General features: G+C 39.4%; 1 protein-coding gene across 1 annotated transcript in view; it reads left to right on the top strand.

The window, feature by feature from the left end:
• Nucleotides 1-1261: 1261 nt before the first annotated feature.
• SCIN (scinderin) overlaps nucleotides 1262-16416 on the top strand; it is a 46943-nt gene continuing 31788 nt past the window's right edge. Inside the window, exons 1-3 of the mRNA XM_085227510.1 lie at nucleotides 1262-1509; nucleotides 4585-4739; nucleotides 6210-6371. Coding sequence (XP_085083636.1) covers nucleotides 1311-1509; nucleotides 4585-4739; nucleotides 6210-6371 — 516 coding nt within the window. The 5' untranslated portion in view covers nucleotides 1262-1310. The remainder of the gene's footprint in view (nucleotides 1510-4584; nucleotides 4740-6209; nucleotides 6372-16416) is intronic.

Below are 16416 nucleotides of genomic sequence, written 5' to 3' on the forward strand. Positions count from 1 at the left end.
GAAAAGTATTTCATTTTGGATATGCAGTGCTTTATCAAGCAGGCTCAGCACCACCAGATCCAAAGCCCTAGCAGAATGAAGGTTAAATACTTGGCAGTGAGTTGTGCTGTGCTCAGCTGGATCTTGAACAAAGCAGAGCACCTGCAGGTTTCTTTTCATGACAGTGGGGATAAAGCACAGCTGTTTGGCAAGCTGATGGAAGGATGCTCACCAAAATGGGAGATGGTGGTAGGCACAATGTATAACAGTATCTTCCCTCAGTAGCTAAACCGTACACCAGACAGTACGAAAAGGAGGCAGGGAAAATGGTTAAAAAGGATTTCTTAATGTTTTTCTTAATGCTGCTTTTAACTTGCTGCCACTGTCCAGCTGCCTCACTGCATTTAGCAATGCCTGGTCTTGATTACTGTGTTAGCTCCAATCTGCCTACAGGTAAATACCTGCCCTGTTATAATAACTTGCAAAAACAAGAACTCCTGAGCTTGAGAATTCATCTAGGTGGATAAAATGCTGCACCTAAACACAGCCTGCACTGGAATACATCTTCTGGTATACTGGCATGAGTTGGACAAGATAATGCTTGTCGGTCCCTTCCAACTTGGGATATTCTGTGATTCCATGACAGCATGCACTTTATCTGTATCCCATCCAAATTGAACTATCCTCTATCTATATCAGATGAAAGCAGCAATTGCTATAATTTTCATGCTATAATGATCTGCCAGCATGGTAGCAACTTATAAGAAAGACAAACAAGTAGGAAATAGGCTTAACCCTTTTGGACTGTTGTACCTATGTGGAGAAACACCAGAAAGGGAGACACATAAACTCGGCTTCACCTGGAACCTTCAAACTGATATGAGTATTTTCCCTCTTACAACAAGCTTCCTGGCAATACTGGATACACAAAATAAAACAACCAGATTCTACATTTAGAATGGAGAAAAATTATCCTTTTGTAGCAACGGAGACTTTGTCTGGTTCTGCAGACGGTGGTCTGACCTTGGAACAGTCTCTCCAGGGCAGTGCTCGTGGTCCCAAGCTGCCGGGCTTCAAGGAGTGTGTGGACAAGGCTCTCAGACGTACGGTTTGGATTTAAGTGCTCCTGTGGAGAGCCAGGAGTTGGACTCGATAGTCCTCGTGGGTCCTTTCAACTCTACCTTCGGAGCACCGCCAGATGAGCCGGAACGGCGCCAGTTCCTCACGGAGGAGGGAGGGCCGCGCCACTGCGTTGCGCTCCGCCCGGGGGCGGCCCCAGCGCTTTAAATACGGCGGGGCCAAGGAGCGCTCACTCGGCTCCGCGCAGAGCTATGGCTCCCGAGCGGCCCCCGCCGGCCTTCGAAGGCGCCGGGAAGGAGAGCGGGCTGCAGGTGTGGCGCGTGGAGCGGCTGGAGCTGGTGCCGGTACCTGCCAGCCGTCATGGGGACTTCTTCGTCGGGGACGCCTACCTGGTGCTGAACACCGTGCGTCGCGGAGCCGCCGTCGCCTACCGCCTGCACTACTGGCTCGGTAGGCAGCGGGGGAACGGAATAGGGCAGGGTAGGGGTACCGCCTCCCTGTACGGAGCGTGCCCGGGCTGCTTCTGGTGCATCCAGGCTGAAGCAGGAATACGGAGTGTGGGTGATGTCGTATCTCGCTGCTGTGCTGTCGAGGGGCACTGTTGATGAGAACGCTGGGTGTGTTGCGGGGGGTGGGGGAGGAAGGAGTGTTTGAGTGCTTTGTGGTATGAGTTTGGGAAAGTGGTGAAGGATCAAATTCAAGTCTTAGCTGTGTCTCACCAAGAGTCAAGAGTGAAATCCTGCCTCTGTCAGGATGGAAAAGTTTCTTATCTTTGTTTCCACCAAAACTTCATCTTAGCCTTCTCTTTATGGTGTTGCTGAACTGTTTGGTGTCTCGATGCTGCCTTTTCCAGCCAGGCTGATCTTGCTTTCTGATGCTAGAGATTGGAGATGAAGTCACCGAGCTTTCTGTAAAACCAGTTCTCTTTAACGTTGTTGATTGCCTTGTAGAGCCCCTCCCAAAGCAGCCGAGAAAAAGCTAACTATGAAACAGATACCTGTCATGTGGGTAGACTAAATGGGATGTGTTTTAGGTCTCTTCCTCATCTGCTGAAAGCTTATTGGGCTTCCTTGTCTAGTCATCAGTCTGACCACGACCTGAGGTCAGTTTCTTTTCCCGTTATTGTAAGGTTTGTGTGTGGGCAGCGATCTCTGTGGATGCACGTAGAGATCATAAAATCATTAGGATTGGAAAAGACCTCTAAGATCATCCAGTCCAACAGTCAACCCATCTCCACCATGCCCACTGAATGATGTCCTTAACTACTACACCTACCCTCTCCTTGAACAACTTCAGGAACAGTGACTCCACCACTTCCCTGGACAGCCTGTTCCAATACCTGACCACTCCTGAGAAGAAATTCTTCCTAATATCTGACTTGAATCTCCCCCCGTGCAACTTGAATCCATTCCCTCTTGTCCTCTTGCTAGTTACATGGGAGAACAGTTTCATCCTCACCTGGCTACAGCTTCCTTTCGGGTAGTTTTAGGGTGCAACAAGCAGTGTTGTAGAGATGAATCAATGTGTATTAGTATTGCCATATCTGAGTCCCTGTGGGTCTCATTGTGCTTTATCCACTGGGATTGTTTCTGCATAAATGTTTGAGGCTTGTTCAGCTTTGCATTTGTTATTGGTTATCTAGCTGGTGCACTGGATAGATCAGGCTCTGACGAGTATGATCAGGGATGGCAGTGTGAATGAGTTTCTGGCAGACGAGTCTATGTCAACAGTGCTGTTAGTCAGAAGCAAGGTTTGGCTTGTATTGCCATTGCTAACAAAGTTAGAAGTACTGTGACTTGGGAGTTCGGGTTTAGTAGACCTGTGCCAGGGCAAGCTGCAAGGACTGCCACTGGATATGAAGCCAAAACGGTGACTGACACTTGCAGTAATTATGAGTTGACTGAAGACCTTTGGTTGTACACACTGCCCTGCATATATCATTCTGATAGGTGTTGTAAATAGCTTTGGGCAATCTGGGCACACATCCCTATACAGCTGACAGCTTGGCAGTAGTGTGGCAAACTGCTGGGAAATTCCTTCCTTCTCATGGGACACTCCAGTAGTGAGTGGGTGGAGATACCAAACACTGCTGCAAGCTGTTAGCTCTGATCTGCCCTGCAGAGCTTTGTATTAGGTGCACAAGAAAGGGTAGTCATGTCTGGGGCAGGAGTCTGGGTTACTTTAGTAGTTTTGACTGATTCTTACCACTTCTTCCTTATGACTCTCACAAGACTTCTTCCTTATGAGCAAATGTTTTAGAACTTCTGGGTAAAGATGATGTCAGAGGGTCTTTCTGATGTCTTCTCATAAGCAATCTGTGAACAGTAGCAGAGTCGTTAACAGGCTGAGATGAAGAGAATTCCTGTAAATTTCCATATCTTACTTGTCTCACCCTGGTAACTGTTCCTAAAAACAAAGTTGTTGTTAAAGAGCTTAATAAATGTATAGCTGTCCACACTCATTTACAATTACATACAACAGTAGAATAAATATGTCCATAATAAAAGACAATCATAAACTTGTCAGTCAGTGGGAGATCTCTTGGTTTAAACAGTGCTGTCATGAATATGGATGTGGGCTGAGTCACTTCTGCATTTCTTGTTTTATATTTTCAGAGAAAACTTGTACTTTCATAATAATAGCAGTAAATTAAACTGGTAGGACTACAATTGCTCAACTTCACAAATTCACGGGACCCAATTTTATGCTTTGCTTGAAAATTAAACTTGAATGCTGCAGCTGTAACATGCATTCAGGCTGGGAACCAAAAAATGTTCTCAGTCTCCCAGGTGGCTCAATTCCTGTGCTGAGTGGGGGAAATGTTTTCTCTTGTATTCGTATGGTTATAGAGCCTTCTTTTTAGGACCATGCAGGACAGAGGCATATGTCCTAGAGAAATGTAAATTTTGGAGTCTGGAATTAACCACTAGTCAGTTAGAAAAATAGACATGCAAAGAAAACAAAAGTTACAGAACCTCTTCATCAAATATCTGGCTGTTGCTTGAGATCAGAGTCTTAAAGAATCACAAATCCCTCTTTACTTTCTAATGTTTAAACTTCCTACTCAGCTCAAGTGCACAATCTGTTTTAATAAGAGGAGTTTGTATGTGAGTGACCAGTGTTGCAGTAAAAGAGTTTATTTTAGGAAAGAAAATATCAGGTATATAATTTGACTTAACTAACATCTCTTCACAGCTTTTTGCTTAGTAAGACCCGTGTTTGCAGTTAAAGTCCAAAAACTATTATCTCACTCACTTATATTCACTTAAAATACACTCTTTCTTAAAGAGAGAGAGTGCAAAAAATAGTTTTGTCTTTTTTTTTTTTTTTTTTTTAAACCTTCCCTCCTTTTAAAGATAGATCTTTAAGCAGCAAATAAATTGTATGAGTGACCATGTGTTTGGTGGTCAAGGTAATGTGTAGTGCTTTCTTTCAACAACCTACTGAAGGCAGTGTCACCATTTCTACAACAGGATTCTAAATTATATTGTTTTTTTATAGTCATAATACTTTATTTTATTCCAGGGAAAGAATGTACCCAGGATGAAAGTACAGCTGCAGCTATCTTCACTGTTCAACTGGATGACTACTTAGGAGGAAAGCCTGTACAGAGCAGAGAAATTCAAGGATATGAATCTAACGAGTTTTTGAGCTATTTCAAAGGAGGAATTAAATACAAGGTAAAGAGCCACCTGTCACATTGTCTCTTTTTTTTTTTTTTTAAGAAAGTTTTAATGTTATTTCACCCAAATAACATGAAATATTTGTTATTGAAACATTAAAAATTGTTTCTTTAATGCTTAGTAGTTTTAGATCTACCTACTCTGAGCTGTTGAGTCCCTGTATTTGCATAGAGAGTATCAGCTGGTTTATCAGTGCTCCTTCTGGTAAGAGCAGACCACTCCATACTCCCCAATCAACTGATCATGAAGTTGCATACTCTTGTGTCTAAGGGAGCTCATGGGACTCTGTTTTGGAGACAGTAAATCTTACAGAAACCACTTCTGTGCTGTAATCTGAATAATTTTCTTCAAATGAAGAGCCCACTGTGCATAAGCAGCAAAAAACATGAGCAATAGAGCAGACCCAAACCTCATTTTTGTCTAAAAGTGATGCTTATGATGAATTAAAAAACCTTTCTAGTCCTACTACTTTTTTTTCTTTGAGGTAACTAACAAAATTCCATATACTTCTCATGAAAATTTTGTATTTTAAAAAGGTGTAGTGACAATCATTTCTAAAAGCAATATTTTAGAAGAAATACTTTTTAAACATCTAAGGTATTCTGAGAGCAAAGTAATGCATCCCCTTTGAGTGCTACAGGAACCATTACATAGTGAGCCATTTTCCGTATTACGGAGGTTTGTAATTTGTCACAGTCTATACAACCTAATGAATTTTTTTAGCTCTGAGTAACAGAGCTTGATAGTGAATTGATGACAGTGAACTCTTGCTTTTTTTTCCTTTGTACTTTCAGGAGTGGCTGCCTTTTCCAGTCTAAGAACTGGATCTCCCGGAAGAGTAGAGAAAGTTGCCTCATGCAGGCAGATAGCCAAGCCAATTTACAGGAATAAGTTAGGCTTTAACTTAGTTTATGGATTTTTAAATCAGTAATTTGGTCTTGCTTCCCCCTAGCTTGGTGCTCTTGGCTAGCTTATCTCCTGAAGTAATATTTGCAGCTTAGAAAATTGTAGACCTGCTATTCAATTACCCTCTCCCTTTATGCATAACCAGACTCTCAAAGCACCGGGACTGCTGAGATTTAAAGAAGTCAAGAAAACTATGCAGGACTGCACAATCCTTTGTTTTCCCTCAGTTATTATGTGATAGACTACTAACTTTTGTCTTGACAAGGTGGTTAGGATTACAACATCTTCTTAGTTAGGAGAAGGTAGAATCCTGTTCTTTTTTCGCACACTTATTAAACACCTTTGGAGCAGGGTGACATCTGCTCCGTCAGATTAAGGCTTGACAGTTCAGCAACAGAAGTGTTCCCCATGTCTGTCAGGTCTGTGGTCAGCACTGTTAAAATGTTCATGAAGTAAGCCAGAACTGCACGCTCTTTCCTGCTTGCTTTTCAGCTGCAGCAAAAAAGTAAGTTCAAAGAAATGAAGCTGAAGTAAAGCTTGGTGCTTTGTGTTTTTATTCAGGCAGGTGGTGTTGCCTCTGGATTTAACCACGTTGTTACTAATGATCTGAGAGCCCGGAGGCTTCTCCATATCAAGGGCCGGAGAGTTGTGAGAGCCACAGAAGTCCCCTTGACTTGGGCCAGCTTCAACAAAGGAGATTGTTTCATTATTGACCTTGGAAATGTAAGTCTTTCCCAAAGCAACTTCTACTGAAAAGTAGATGTGCGTTTCAGAGGAGAAAAGATGCTGCTGTAGGAAATAATTTTTGTTGTTGCAATACTTTCAAAGCTCAAAACTGCTCCGAATGGTTTCTGAAGTATACATAGAGTGCTCAAGAAATAGTTATTTCCCACTTGAGGCATTGAGGATATTTTTATTCATGTTTTAAGCTTAAGCTGTTCATAGTGAGTCCTTTCAGTGCTTAGGCAAATTGGACTTTTCCCTTAAGAGCACTTCCTCTTTTTTTTTTTTTTTAATTTTGATTTTGACAATTAAAGAAATAGCTGCAAGATATGTTATCAAAATAAGCTGGTAATAAAATGTGTTGTAAAACTAGTTTTTCAAGAGATTGCTTCTCAGAATCTCTACTCAGGTATAAGCACTCCTATAAGACTTTCTGCTAAAGGCAGTTAGAGAAGCTGAGTGCAGAAATGTATGGACAGGTAAGGGAAGATAATTCTGCTTGCTTCAAATGACCTAAGGGATTGTACTGTCACTTTAAAACTCATGTGAACTTTCTGATACCGCAGGTAGTTCACACTTTCTAGATACTAGTTATCAGTTTGAAGTTTTTTCTCATGTCTGATATGCTGATATATACAAAATGCTACCTTGTAGATAAATTATTTTTTCATGTGCTTGTGCAATTGCAATTGGTCTTAGCTTTAATACTTCACAAGGAAGTGGTCAGTGGTTTCAGCAAGGTTTGAGAAGAGTTCCTTAATGCACTGAGAAAAAATCTCCTCTTAACTCATGTTACAAGTTCTACTTTTTGCTCTGAAAGCCCCCCACTGTTGTGATAAATAAAGATATTGGTATCACTTAGCCGTATTGATTATCTGTTACATTCTAATCATGCTTAGCAGCATTCAGATAACAGAGCAAGCAGTATTTCTTCCTGTGATGGTATGGTCTGAGCATCTAAAACAGCCAAGTGATCAATATCCAAAATGTTGTCTCTGAATGTCACTTTGTATTAAGGAGGCAAAGAAGGGCTAAATTACTTATTTCCTTTTGGGGCTAACCCATGGGAGATGGGCAGTTTGGAACTAACCATCAGTAGGAAATGCCTGCTTTTGCGATCAGGCTCTCAGGCTTGAGTGTTGTCGTTTGGTGTTACCCTTCCACAAACACCTAATGGAAGGTGGGCATGCTCCAGTATGACTTCTCTTGGCCCTTACTGTTCTGGAGATGCCTAGTTCACCTAAAGCAATTGCTAAAGGCACACTGCAGACATGACAGTGATACTGAAATGTATTGTGGGTATATGGATGTACTGTGGGTGTTAGATATATAGCTTGGTGAGATGTATTGAGGAGAGTGCTGTCATTGGGCAACTTAAACATAACACTTTAGAGTCTTGTTTTTTTAACACAAATGCACATTGTGAGTCTTTTTTGGTTTCTTAGTATAACATTGCTTTGGCTTCTGATTTCCTGACTGATAAGACAGATGTTAAGCAGCTATGTAATCCTATGCCATTTTAGGAAGAAAGATTAGATGTGCAAACATTTAGATCTTTACTGGGCTATGGAGAGTCAGTTGAATCACATGGCTAATAACAATGCTTAGACTTGCTGAGCCAGTGGTGGGGTAAGGATTGGTTTTCTTGGATGGATAAACAAATAAAAAGTATTTGGATGCCAACTTGCAACAATTTAATTATCAGTTACTTTGTAAACCAGACCTTTCTTGAGAAGTGAAAAGGCAACATCTGATGTACTATAAGATGAAGAAGTAAGTCTACCTGAAATGCCTGTTGAGAAATAAATGTGATACAAAATTTGCCCAACATTTCCGCTGTGACAGTGCATTTTTCTAAGAACTATATTTCAAGCTGAAATACTTGTATTTCAGGTTGAAATTTTCCACTACCAGAAGTCCTTTGTAAATGGGTGATTATTTTAAAGGAGCTCTTAATATTATGTAGGCGTCCTTTTTTTTAAAAAAAATAAAAATAAAAATTGGCTTAGATTACTTAATAGAAATAAAATGAATCATTGATAAGGTTGTTCTTGAGTCTTGGGACTTATTTCAGGGCACTACTGGATCACTGTCAGAGATTAATGGGTAGTAATTACATAATGAGGTTATTGTCAATGCTCTTACAAGCCAAGTATTGCAGCCTGTCAAATAAGATGAGCTTTCAATATGTACTTCCAATCTTACAGCTAACTAGGAGGATGATCTCCGTGGTACTGCAAAACTACTCATGCAGTCCATTTCTTGTTGCACTATGTCAAGCTACTTATTTAATATAATTGACCTCAGTTTTCCAGCTGAGCTCAACTACTGTGCTATTTTTAAACCTGTCATTTGAACAGGTAAGGGAAAGTTAATAACAATCATGAATAAAACTGTTAATGACCACTAAGTCTTCCCTCTGATGATAATTCTTTGAGTTGAAAGCATCTATGTGAATTTCCAGATAGCTAAATATGAGATCACAGTTCAGTTTGTGATGGTTAATATGAGAAGCTATGTTGCTTACTAGACTGTGCTTGTAGCACTTAAAATATCCTGCCCAGGTCTTACCTTACCTGCTTTGAACTTCCAAGGCTGGAGAAGGAAATAGCTTCAGATGGCAGAGAAACTCTGTCTTTGACAGGAGGAAAGTCAGTAGCCAGTGGGTAAAGATCTTCTGTTCAAACAGTCTTCTGGAAGCCTTCTTACATGAGCATGTGACCACCACACTGATTCCTCTGTGCAGTGAGTGATCCAGGAGCATGCCTGGGGTGTCAGACTCTGATTTTCTTCTACAAGGAATGCCCGTGCCACTTCCATGCTGAACCTGGGAAGTTGTCCTGTCCCAACAGCAGCTCAGGCAGGAAAAGTACAAGGCAGCTGCAAGAAGGCTTTGTGCAGGCCTGGAGTAAAATGCCCATTACCCTATTGGCTTGTGCTTCTTAGTGCATCCTGTCCAGGCACAGTTGTTCCATAGCCATCCAGCCATAGTCACGTTAGCCATCCAGTCTTTCTGGCCAGAGAGTGCTGCACAATTCACTATGACCTGCTTGAGAAGCAGAAGGACAGGCTTGGTGATTCCTAATGGTCTTAACTAGTTATGTTCTGTGCTGTCCCTCTTTACACCTGGCACAGCTTGTCTACCTTCCAGCTGCTTTCATTAGGCGCATTTTTTTCCCCCCTTCATCACCAAGGCAAGTGATTCTTTAAGCAGCATGACAATGTGAGGACACTTTTATAGTGGACAGGAAACTCTTCAGTATTGTGATATTTACCATGGGTACATTGGTGCATAGTGGTGAGGTACAAAGTATGAATGTTGAGGGGCACTGATGGTATGGGAAAAGCTGAAAGTCTGGTCGGGGAAGGAGAGAGCAGTTAGCAAAATGCAGCAGAAGCAATGTGAGTGGCAATACAATAAAACATGGAAGTGGTTGGGTTGTTGGTGGTGGGTTTTTTTTTTTTTCAGTTTCTCACTTCAATTTGAGTAGCTCTACTAGAAGAAAGCTGTTTAAAGTTATGTCACTAATGACCAGCGAAAACACTCTCTCAGTTCAAACAGAGCTTTTGGAGTGTAACACTTGCTTCTCACTGGCAGCAGTGAGCTAAGTGTCTGCAGGGAGAAGGCTGCGTGCCACTCAGCTTCTTGGGGAAAAAAAAAAAATGCAGAGATGGTTGTTAAAAGAAATGTGCTGGTGAGGTGGTGAATACCAAGCACTACTGAGGCTGGACCTGATCTAGGTTGGAAAGTTTCAGCAGCACAGTGAGAGTTCTGCTAACAAAACGTTACCCTTCTTCCCAAAGGAAGAATGCAGAAGGCTAGATGATAGCTATACCAAAAGTCAAGTAAATGCTGCAAGTAAACTGTACTGTTATCCATCTTTCCTATTACTATGGTAATGCTTATATTGACTTGTAACAGCCAGGAAGTTGCTGACTTGAAATGTATGAGCCTGCAGTGTGCCTGCACTTTGTTATACCTTACAGCAGTCAATGCACACTGCTTTTCAAGGGCTCTGTGAATCAGAAATGAAAATTATGTTAAAAATTATGATGTCAAACACATCACAATACAGTGAGTAAAGTTGTCATGCATCTGTTTGGATGGTCTCACATGACTTCCTGACATAACTGGTATGTCAAGTATCTTATCTTCCATAAAGGTGCTTGAAAGAACACATCTAACAGGATCATTTTTGTATGGCAGTTGCTTTTCATAAAAACTGATCTTGGTTTATATGAAAACAAATTAACAAGAACAAATATTTTTTTATTGTTATAAAGCAGAATGCATGCTTAAAATGTTATGACGACAGGGTATGATTCAGCATCACTTCAGCATTACAACTTTAACAGTTTGAGTTTTGCTTCTGTAATCTCCTTCCTTTTTGCCTGTATTGTCTCTTCTAGGTGACTTTTCTCTCCCCTTAAAGAAATCAGTTCACATTCAGTATTATGTATTGCTTTATAACAAAGTCATGTTTGGGAACAAACAGAAATGGAAGAGCAGATTCTTGCATGTGGGAGTTCTATAAGTTTCTCTCTAGTTGCTTTCCCTGGCACTGACACGTTCAACTAGTCATGTCCTTTTTTTTCCATGTTTCTCATTCATAGTTTCTCCTACAACTAACCTCTTTCCCATTCTCACCCAGCTGAGAAAACAATGCTTGTGTTGTAGCAGGAGACTATTAAACAAGTAGCAGAGCTTGAAGAAGTAAACAACTTTAGTGCTTTATTAACATCACGGACTTATTAACAGGTTAAAAATGTGGCTCTAACTATGCACAGCGTATGTTAGTATTGAGTCAAGTCATATTTTTCTGTAAATCTGAGGCAATTATTTTTATAGTTTCAGTACATTAACCTCCAGAGTTCTGGAAGTTCTCTAGTCATCAGGAGAAAAAATAAACATTTCAGCCTTTTCTTTCTCTTCAGTTGGAGTATTCAGGGTTTGTAGTTTCCCTAACTTTTCAGGGATTGGAAAGCTTTTTTTTTTCTTTCCCCTTTCCACCTCAACTTGTATGCAGAAAACTGGCTGTAACAGAGACATCACTAAGGCTGAGACAGCTTCTGACACCTTCAGGTTGAGGGGGGACCCACAAGAATTCAGTTAAGTTAATTTTCTTCCTATTGCTGTACGAAATTGAGATGCCTTGCTGCTTGAGACACTGTTATTCAGAATGAATATACTCCTTTCACTCAGTCTTTTTGCAGTGTAATGTAGCAACAAATATTCCCAGAACACGCTGTTAAAACAAGTGTGAAGGAAAATACAGTGTAAGTATGCCTGTGGTACTTATTTTTACCCTGACAGTTTGTTCCAGTTGAATCAAGTGGGAGGCTCCTAGACTGATTACAAAGATGCTGTTGTAACCCTACTAGGGCTAGGCTTCTGGTGGCCTGTGCTGCATTCTGACTGAATGAATTCAAAGTGTATTTTGGATAATCAAAACTCCACAGCTTTCAATGGTTTCACTGTATCACTGTTTTAATGAATGAAAGGCAGATTCAGTGTCTATCAGGCAAGGGAAAAAAACCAATTTCAGTCTAGTGAATTTAACAGCCAAGACGGGAAAAAATATTGAATAATTTAGAAACTGAGAAAAATGTTCCAGAAGCCTACATTAACCTGGTTCAATCTAAACCTTCTTCTTGATGTATCTGTCCATTCCTGAAAAATGTTAGTGAAGAAGTGCTCTTCGTAGTCAATTCTGAGTTTTACTGCTCAGTTATTTTTCCCACAATTTGAACTTGTTTTCTTGGTTTGGCACATGTTTATGGTTTTAAAACAGAACAAAACCTCCACACTCTTGCATTAGGTCTCTCGGTTTCCCAAGTCTGTTTGCAGGTTCCTATTTTGTACTGATATCTTTCCGTTCAATCTATGAACTTTAAGAGAACTAAGTCTTAACAAAGAACTGCTTCAACTATCATTAATGCTTGGTTTATCAGAGCAGCTGTTTATTAATGTATGTGAAGAGGATGAATGGAGCCTCAGATGAGTGCAAGCCGATTATTTTGATGCAACTATACAAGCATAATAAGATATTTATTGAGACTTAGCTTGAACACATGAATATTGGCAATTTCTAGCCACACTCAATATAGCAATATTCTTTTTCCAATAGTAGTACCACCTCCTTTGGTCACTCCTGCATCACAGCTCATTTCCTGCTGACCTCCACCTTTAGAGGCCTCATCAGACTTTCTTCTACACACTGAACCATTGCAGTACCTTTGTGATGTGATTATTTGCCCAGGCTCTGGTCTGTCTCTATATATAAGTAGAAGCAGTTAAGCCTCAGAGAAAAAAGGAATTTAGGGAATAACAACTTTACAAGCCTTCTTTTCTTGCTTTTAGTCATTTTAGGGGTTGTGGGTGTAAAGATAACATAGTATCGTATTCTACATGAGTAAGCATATTTAAATGAAATGTTTTTTCTTATGCTAAGCCCCTCTGCTTCATATTTATGTCACCGTACTTAATATCCTGGTTTACAGGAACATCCTGACTGATGAAATTTAAGTCAGAATAAGCTATGTCATGCAGACAAAGCAGTATCCACTCTGTAGATTTAGCTGACTCTTAAACTACGAGCGGTATTTATTGATTTATTTTCTTAAGTGAGGTGCAATTGCATTATGGGAGCATGTTTTAGCGTAGATGTAGGCAAAGATGAACAGGTTTATTTTACACCAGGGCTTGCCAATGAAGAATGGAGGCACATTATCTGACGATACTTGGCTCAAAGTCTTTCTTTAGAACTTATATTTTTAACTATTTTAAGATCAATGGGACTTGATATTTTAAATATTTTTTTCTATCAAAATTGAAGCTTTGAATTTGTTTTAAATTACTTTTGAAAACTCCTTAGCTTAGCTGTTTAATGTCCATTCCTGTAGGAGAATGCAAATCAGGAGTACACTATGGATTACAAGGTAGCTGTAGAGCACTATATTACTAGGTACTTAAGAGAAGATACGGGATTGGGATGTGTATGTTCGGGACATGTTTATAGCCAGAGTAAAAGTGAATTTTTCACCGATGTAAGCTTCTTGGCTTTTGCTTTCTTCATCCTGGTTCAGAATTCATAAAAAAGGCATAAGAACATAGACTGTTTTTCCCTTGTGCCAAACTAAGCCGGCTACCAGTCAAATACAGAGTTGGCTGTGTATTAGAAGGGAAAGCTTGTTTTTACGTTACTTCTGAAATAAGTACGTTTCTGTTTTTCTTCTTCTAGCTCTATATGCCATTTGGAGCTGGAGCAGGGGGGGAGGAGTTGCACTTTCACAATCCCACTCCATACAGGGAAAAATGCCAAAGCACTGTTACTCAGTTACTTGACCCATATATAATCCTGCAGTTGTTTCTGTACAGAAGTGGGGTCATTCTTTTAATGTACTCTTTTAATGTGCATATCTAAATCTCATGATTTTCTTAAGATCACTCTCCAGCCCAGCAACTGTCAGGAGTAAAATCCATGACTCGTGATCCCTGTTGCTATTTCATAACTAGGAAACCCAACTGCCTACCTACAGAACTTGTAGATGAAACGGGACCTAGCAGTGATTGCAGAGTCCATGGTACAGACCTGTTTTTGCTTTCCTGATCTCTCTCAGGAGCTATGGAGTGGTCACTGTGGTTATTCATGTCAACGTTTTCCTCACTAACTGTCCTAATGCAATCCTATAAGGATATTGATATCAATCATCAATATCAAGTAGTAGAATAGGTCTCTTCCACAGCATTTCTTTTAAACTCTGTTAAGGAGATTAAAAAGAAGAAAAAAAAAAAAAATGCTGCTACTGTAACCTTCTGAAAATAAACTGGGCTTGGCACAGGAATTACTGATGAATGAATGAAGTTCCTTTTTTTTTTTTTTTTTTTTTTTTTTTTCCCAGGTGAAGTCTTGGTGTCTATTTTCGTTATATTGGAAACAATTTCTGTCAGCCTACCAATTCAAAATAAGGTTAGCAAAACAATGCTAAAAATAGTGAAGGTATAGTACAGCTAAGAAATTGTGAAAGCACTGAGTGAGTTAAAGGCAAATACCACACCATATTTATATCTATAGGGTTACCTATAGGATCTACCCTAAAGGCCATGCTTATATCTGTACCTAAAAATAAATGTATGAATAATAACATACAAGCCAAAAGCTCAGTGGCATGCTGGATGTGGTTAGATAGCTAACTGACTCTAGTTATATATTTAGGAAAATATAAATATTAACCTTGTCAAGAAGTTATTATAGCTTTTAAACTTGTTTTCCTCTCCTCTGAAAATAAACAGTTAAAACCACAATCTAACTAGAGACTGAAATGAATAAACTGTATCAAGAAAACAAATGTGTAAATATCCCCCTGAACTTCTATCATGAGCCCAGAAAATGAGATATAAATTAAAATGATTGAGAAAATGATTTTAGTTTGAAATCAGAGGTAACTAAACCAAAATTTCAAGGGGCTTGTAGCACTGGATGTTACACACTTGTTTAGTACTTGTCTTTAATATAGTAAAATGTTATGCTCTTTAGGACGCTTTTATGACTTCAAGCTTCTCACTTCTTCCTATTAAATTACATGCTCAGTACCCAAAGTTTAGATATCAGTGTTAGGAGAAAATGCTATCTTTATTCTCTAATGCAGGAAACTTTCAGACTCTTTCTTCTCTAGCATTTTAAACCTTTAAACCATTATTTTTTAATAATGAAGGAAGGTAGAGCTTTAGGGATGGATATACTATTTGTGAAATCCTGGTCTAGGATGTTTTCAGATGCTGCTTGTTGATGCAAGTTTTTTATGCTGCAGGAGAAAATTTACCTCATGAAGTTTCTTGAGGTTTTTCTTGATAAAATTTCATACTTATTTTAGTTAAGAATAAATATTTAGGCCACATTATTTTGTGAGAATGTTTCCATAGTTTAAAAATTACCATTCCCCTCCCAGATCCCAGAAAATGAAACAACCATATTTTGAAAATGAAAGTGCATAAATTTTATTGTCTACGATGGAAGACTTAGCAATGTCTTTTGCAAAGAGAATTCTGAGAAAAGTTTGAATAATATTGCAGTACTTTTAACCTGTAGTCTGCAAGTTGTTATAGGCCTTAAAATTAGCTCAGGTTAATGAGACTAATTTTTTTGTGTATTTTCTCATGTAGCAATAAAATAGTAATGTTTGCAAGTAAAAAACAAACAAACAAACAAACAAACAAACAAAAAACCCAAATCCTCTGCTGTAGCTTTTGAAGGTCTTTATCCTTCCTCCAGCTGATCTGAAGCATAGAGCTGGTTGGTTTAGAGAGCTCAGTTTAGTTGCTTACTGAGGGCAAAGTGGAAGAGCATACTGTGAGTGGGGGTTAGCCAGGACGTGCTAAAGGGGACCTTTAGGAGATGCTAAGAAAGGAAAAGGTGTATTTATTGTCTGAGATCTAAAGGTCTTCATAATTTGCATTGACAATTTAAGTCTCACAATATCCTGTGTAGTCAGTAAATATTCATTTTGTAGATGAGAATGTTTTTTTGAGGTTGCATGGCTGGTTACCAAAAGACCAAGAGAAGGCTGTTGAACTTTTAACCTTTATGAATGAGTGATCTCTGAGTTTCAGCATATACACTGAGATAAGGCAATATTTGCCCAACTTCTCTGTGTCATTGTCTTCCTTATTCCTTAGGGTGTGAGAAATAAAGAATTCCTGTTAATTGCTGTTACATCACTCATGGCTCTTATTTTCTCATATTTCAAATAAGCTCAATTAGCAGGTAGGCTAAGATAAGAAGTAATTAAGTTTGAGTAGTGAAATTCTCCAAAGCTCAAAGTCTTCCAGAACTTGGGAGAGGATGGCTGAGGCAGTGTATTGCTATAAGAATGATATTAAAAAATCTGTTTGAGTTGAAACTTTTGTCTTTTTACATACAACCAAGACAGTCTTTCATTAATGACTTAGAATTCTATTTCCTTGAATCTGCAGAGATATTCTTTTGTGGAAATGTCATAATCAAATTTAAGATAGGTTTCAGACCTGAAGCCAAGAAAGGGTCTC

This window comes from Meleagris gallopavo, chromosome 6 (genome assembly GCF_905368555.1).
Source record: "Meleagris gallopavo chromosome 6, MGAL_WU_HG_1.1, whole genome shotgun sequence".
In the NCBI taxonomy this organism is placed as follows: Eukaryota; Metazoa; Chordata; class Aves; order Galliformes; family Phasianidae; genus Meleagris; species Meleagris gallopavo.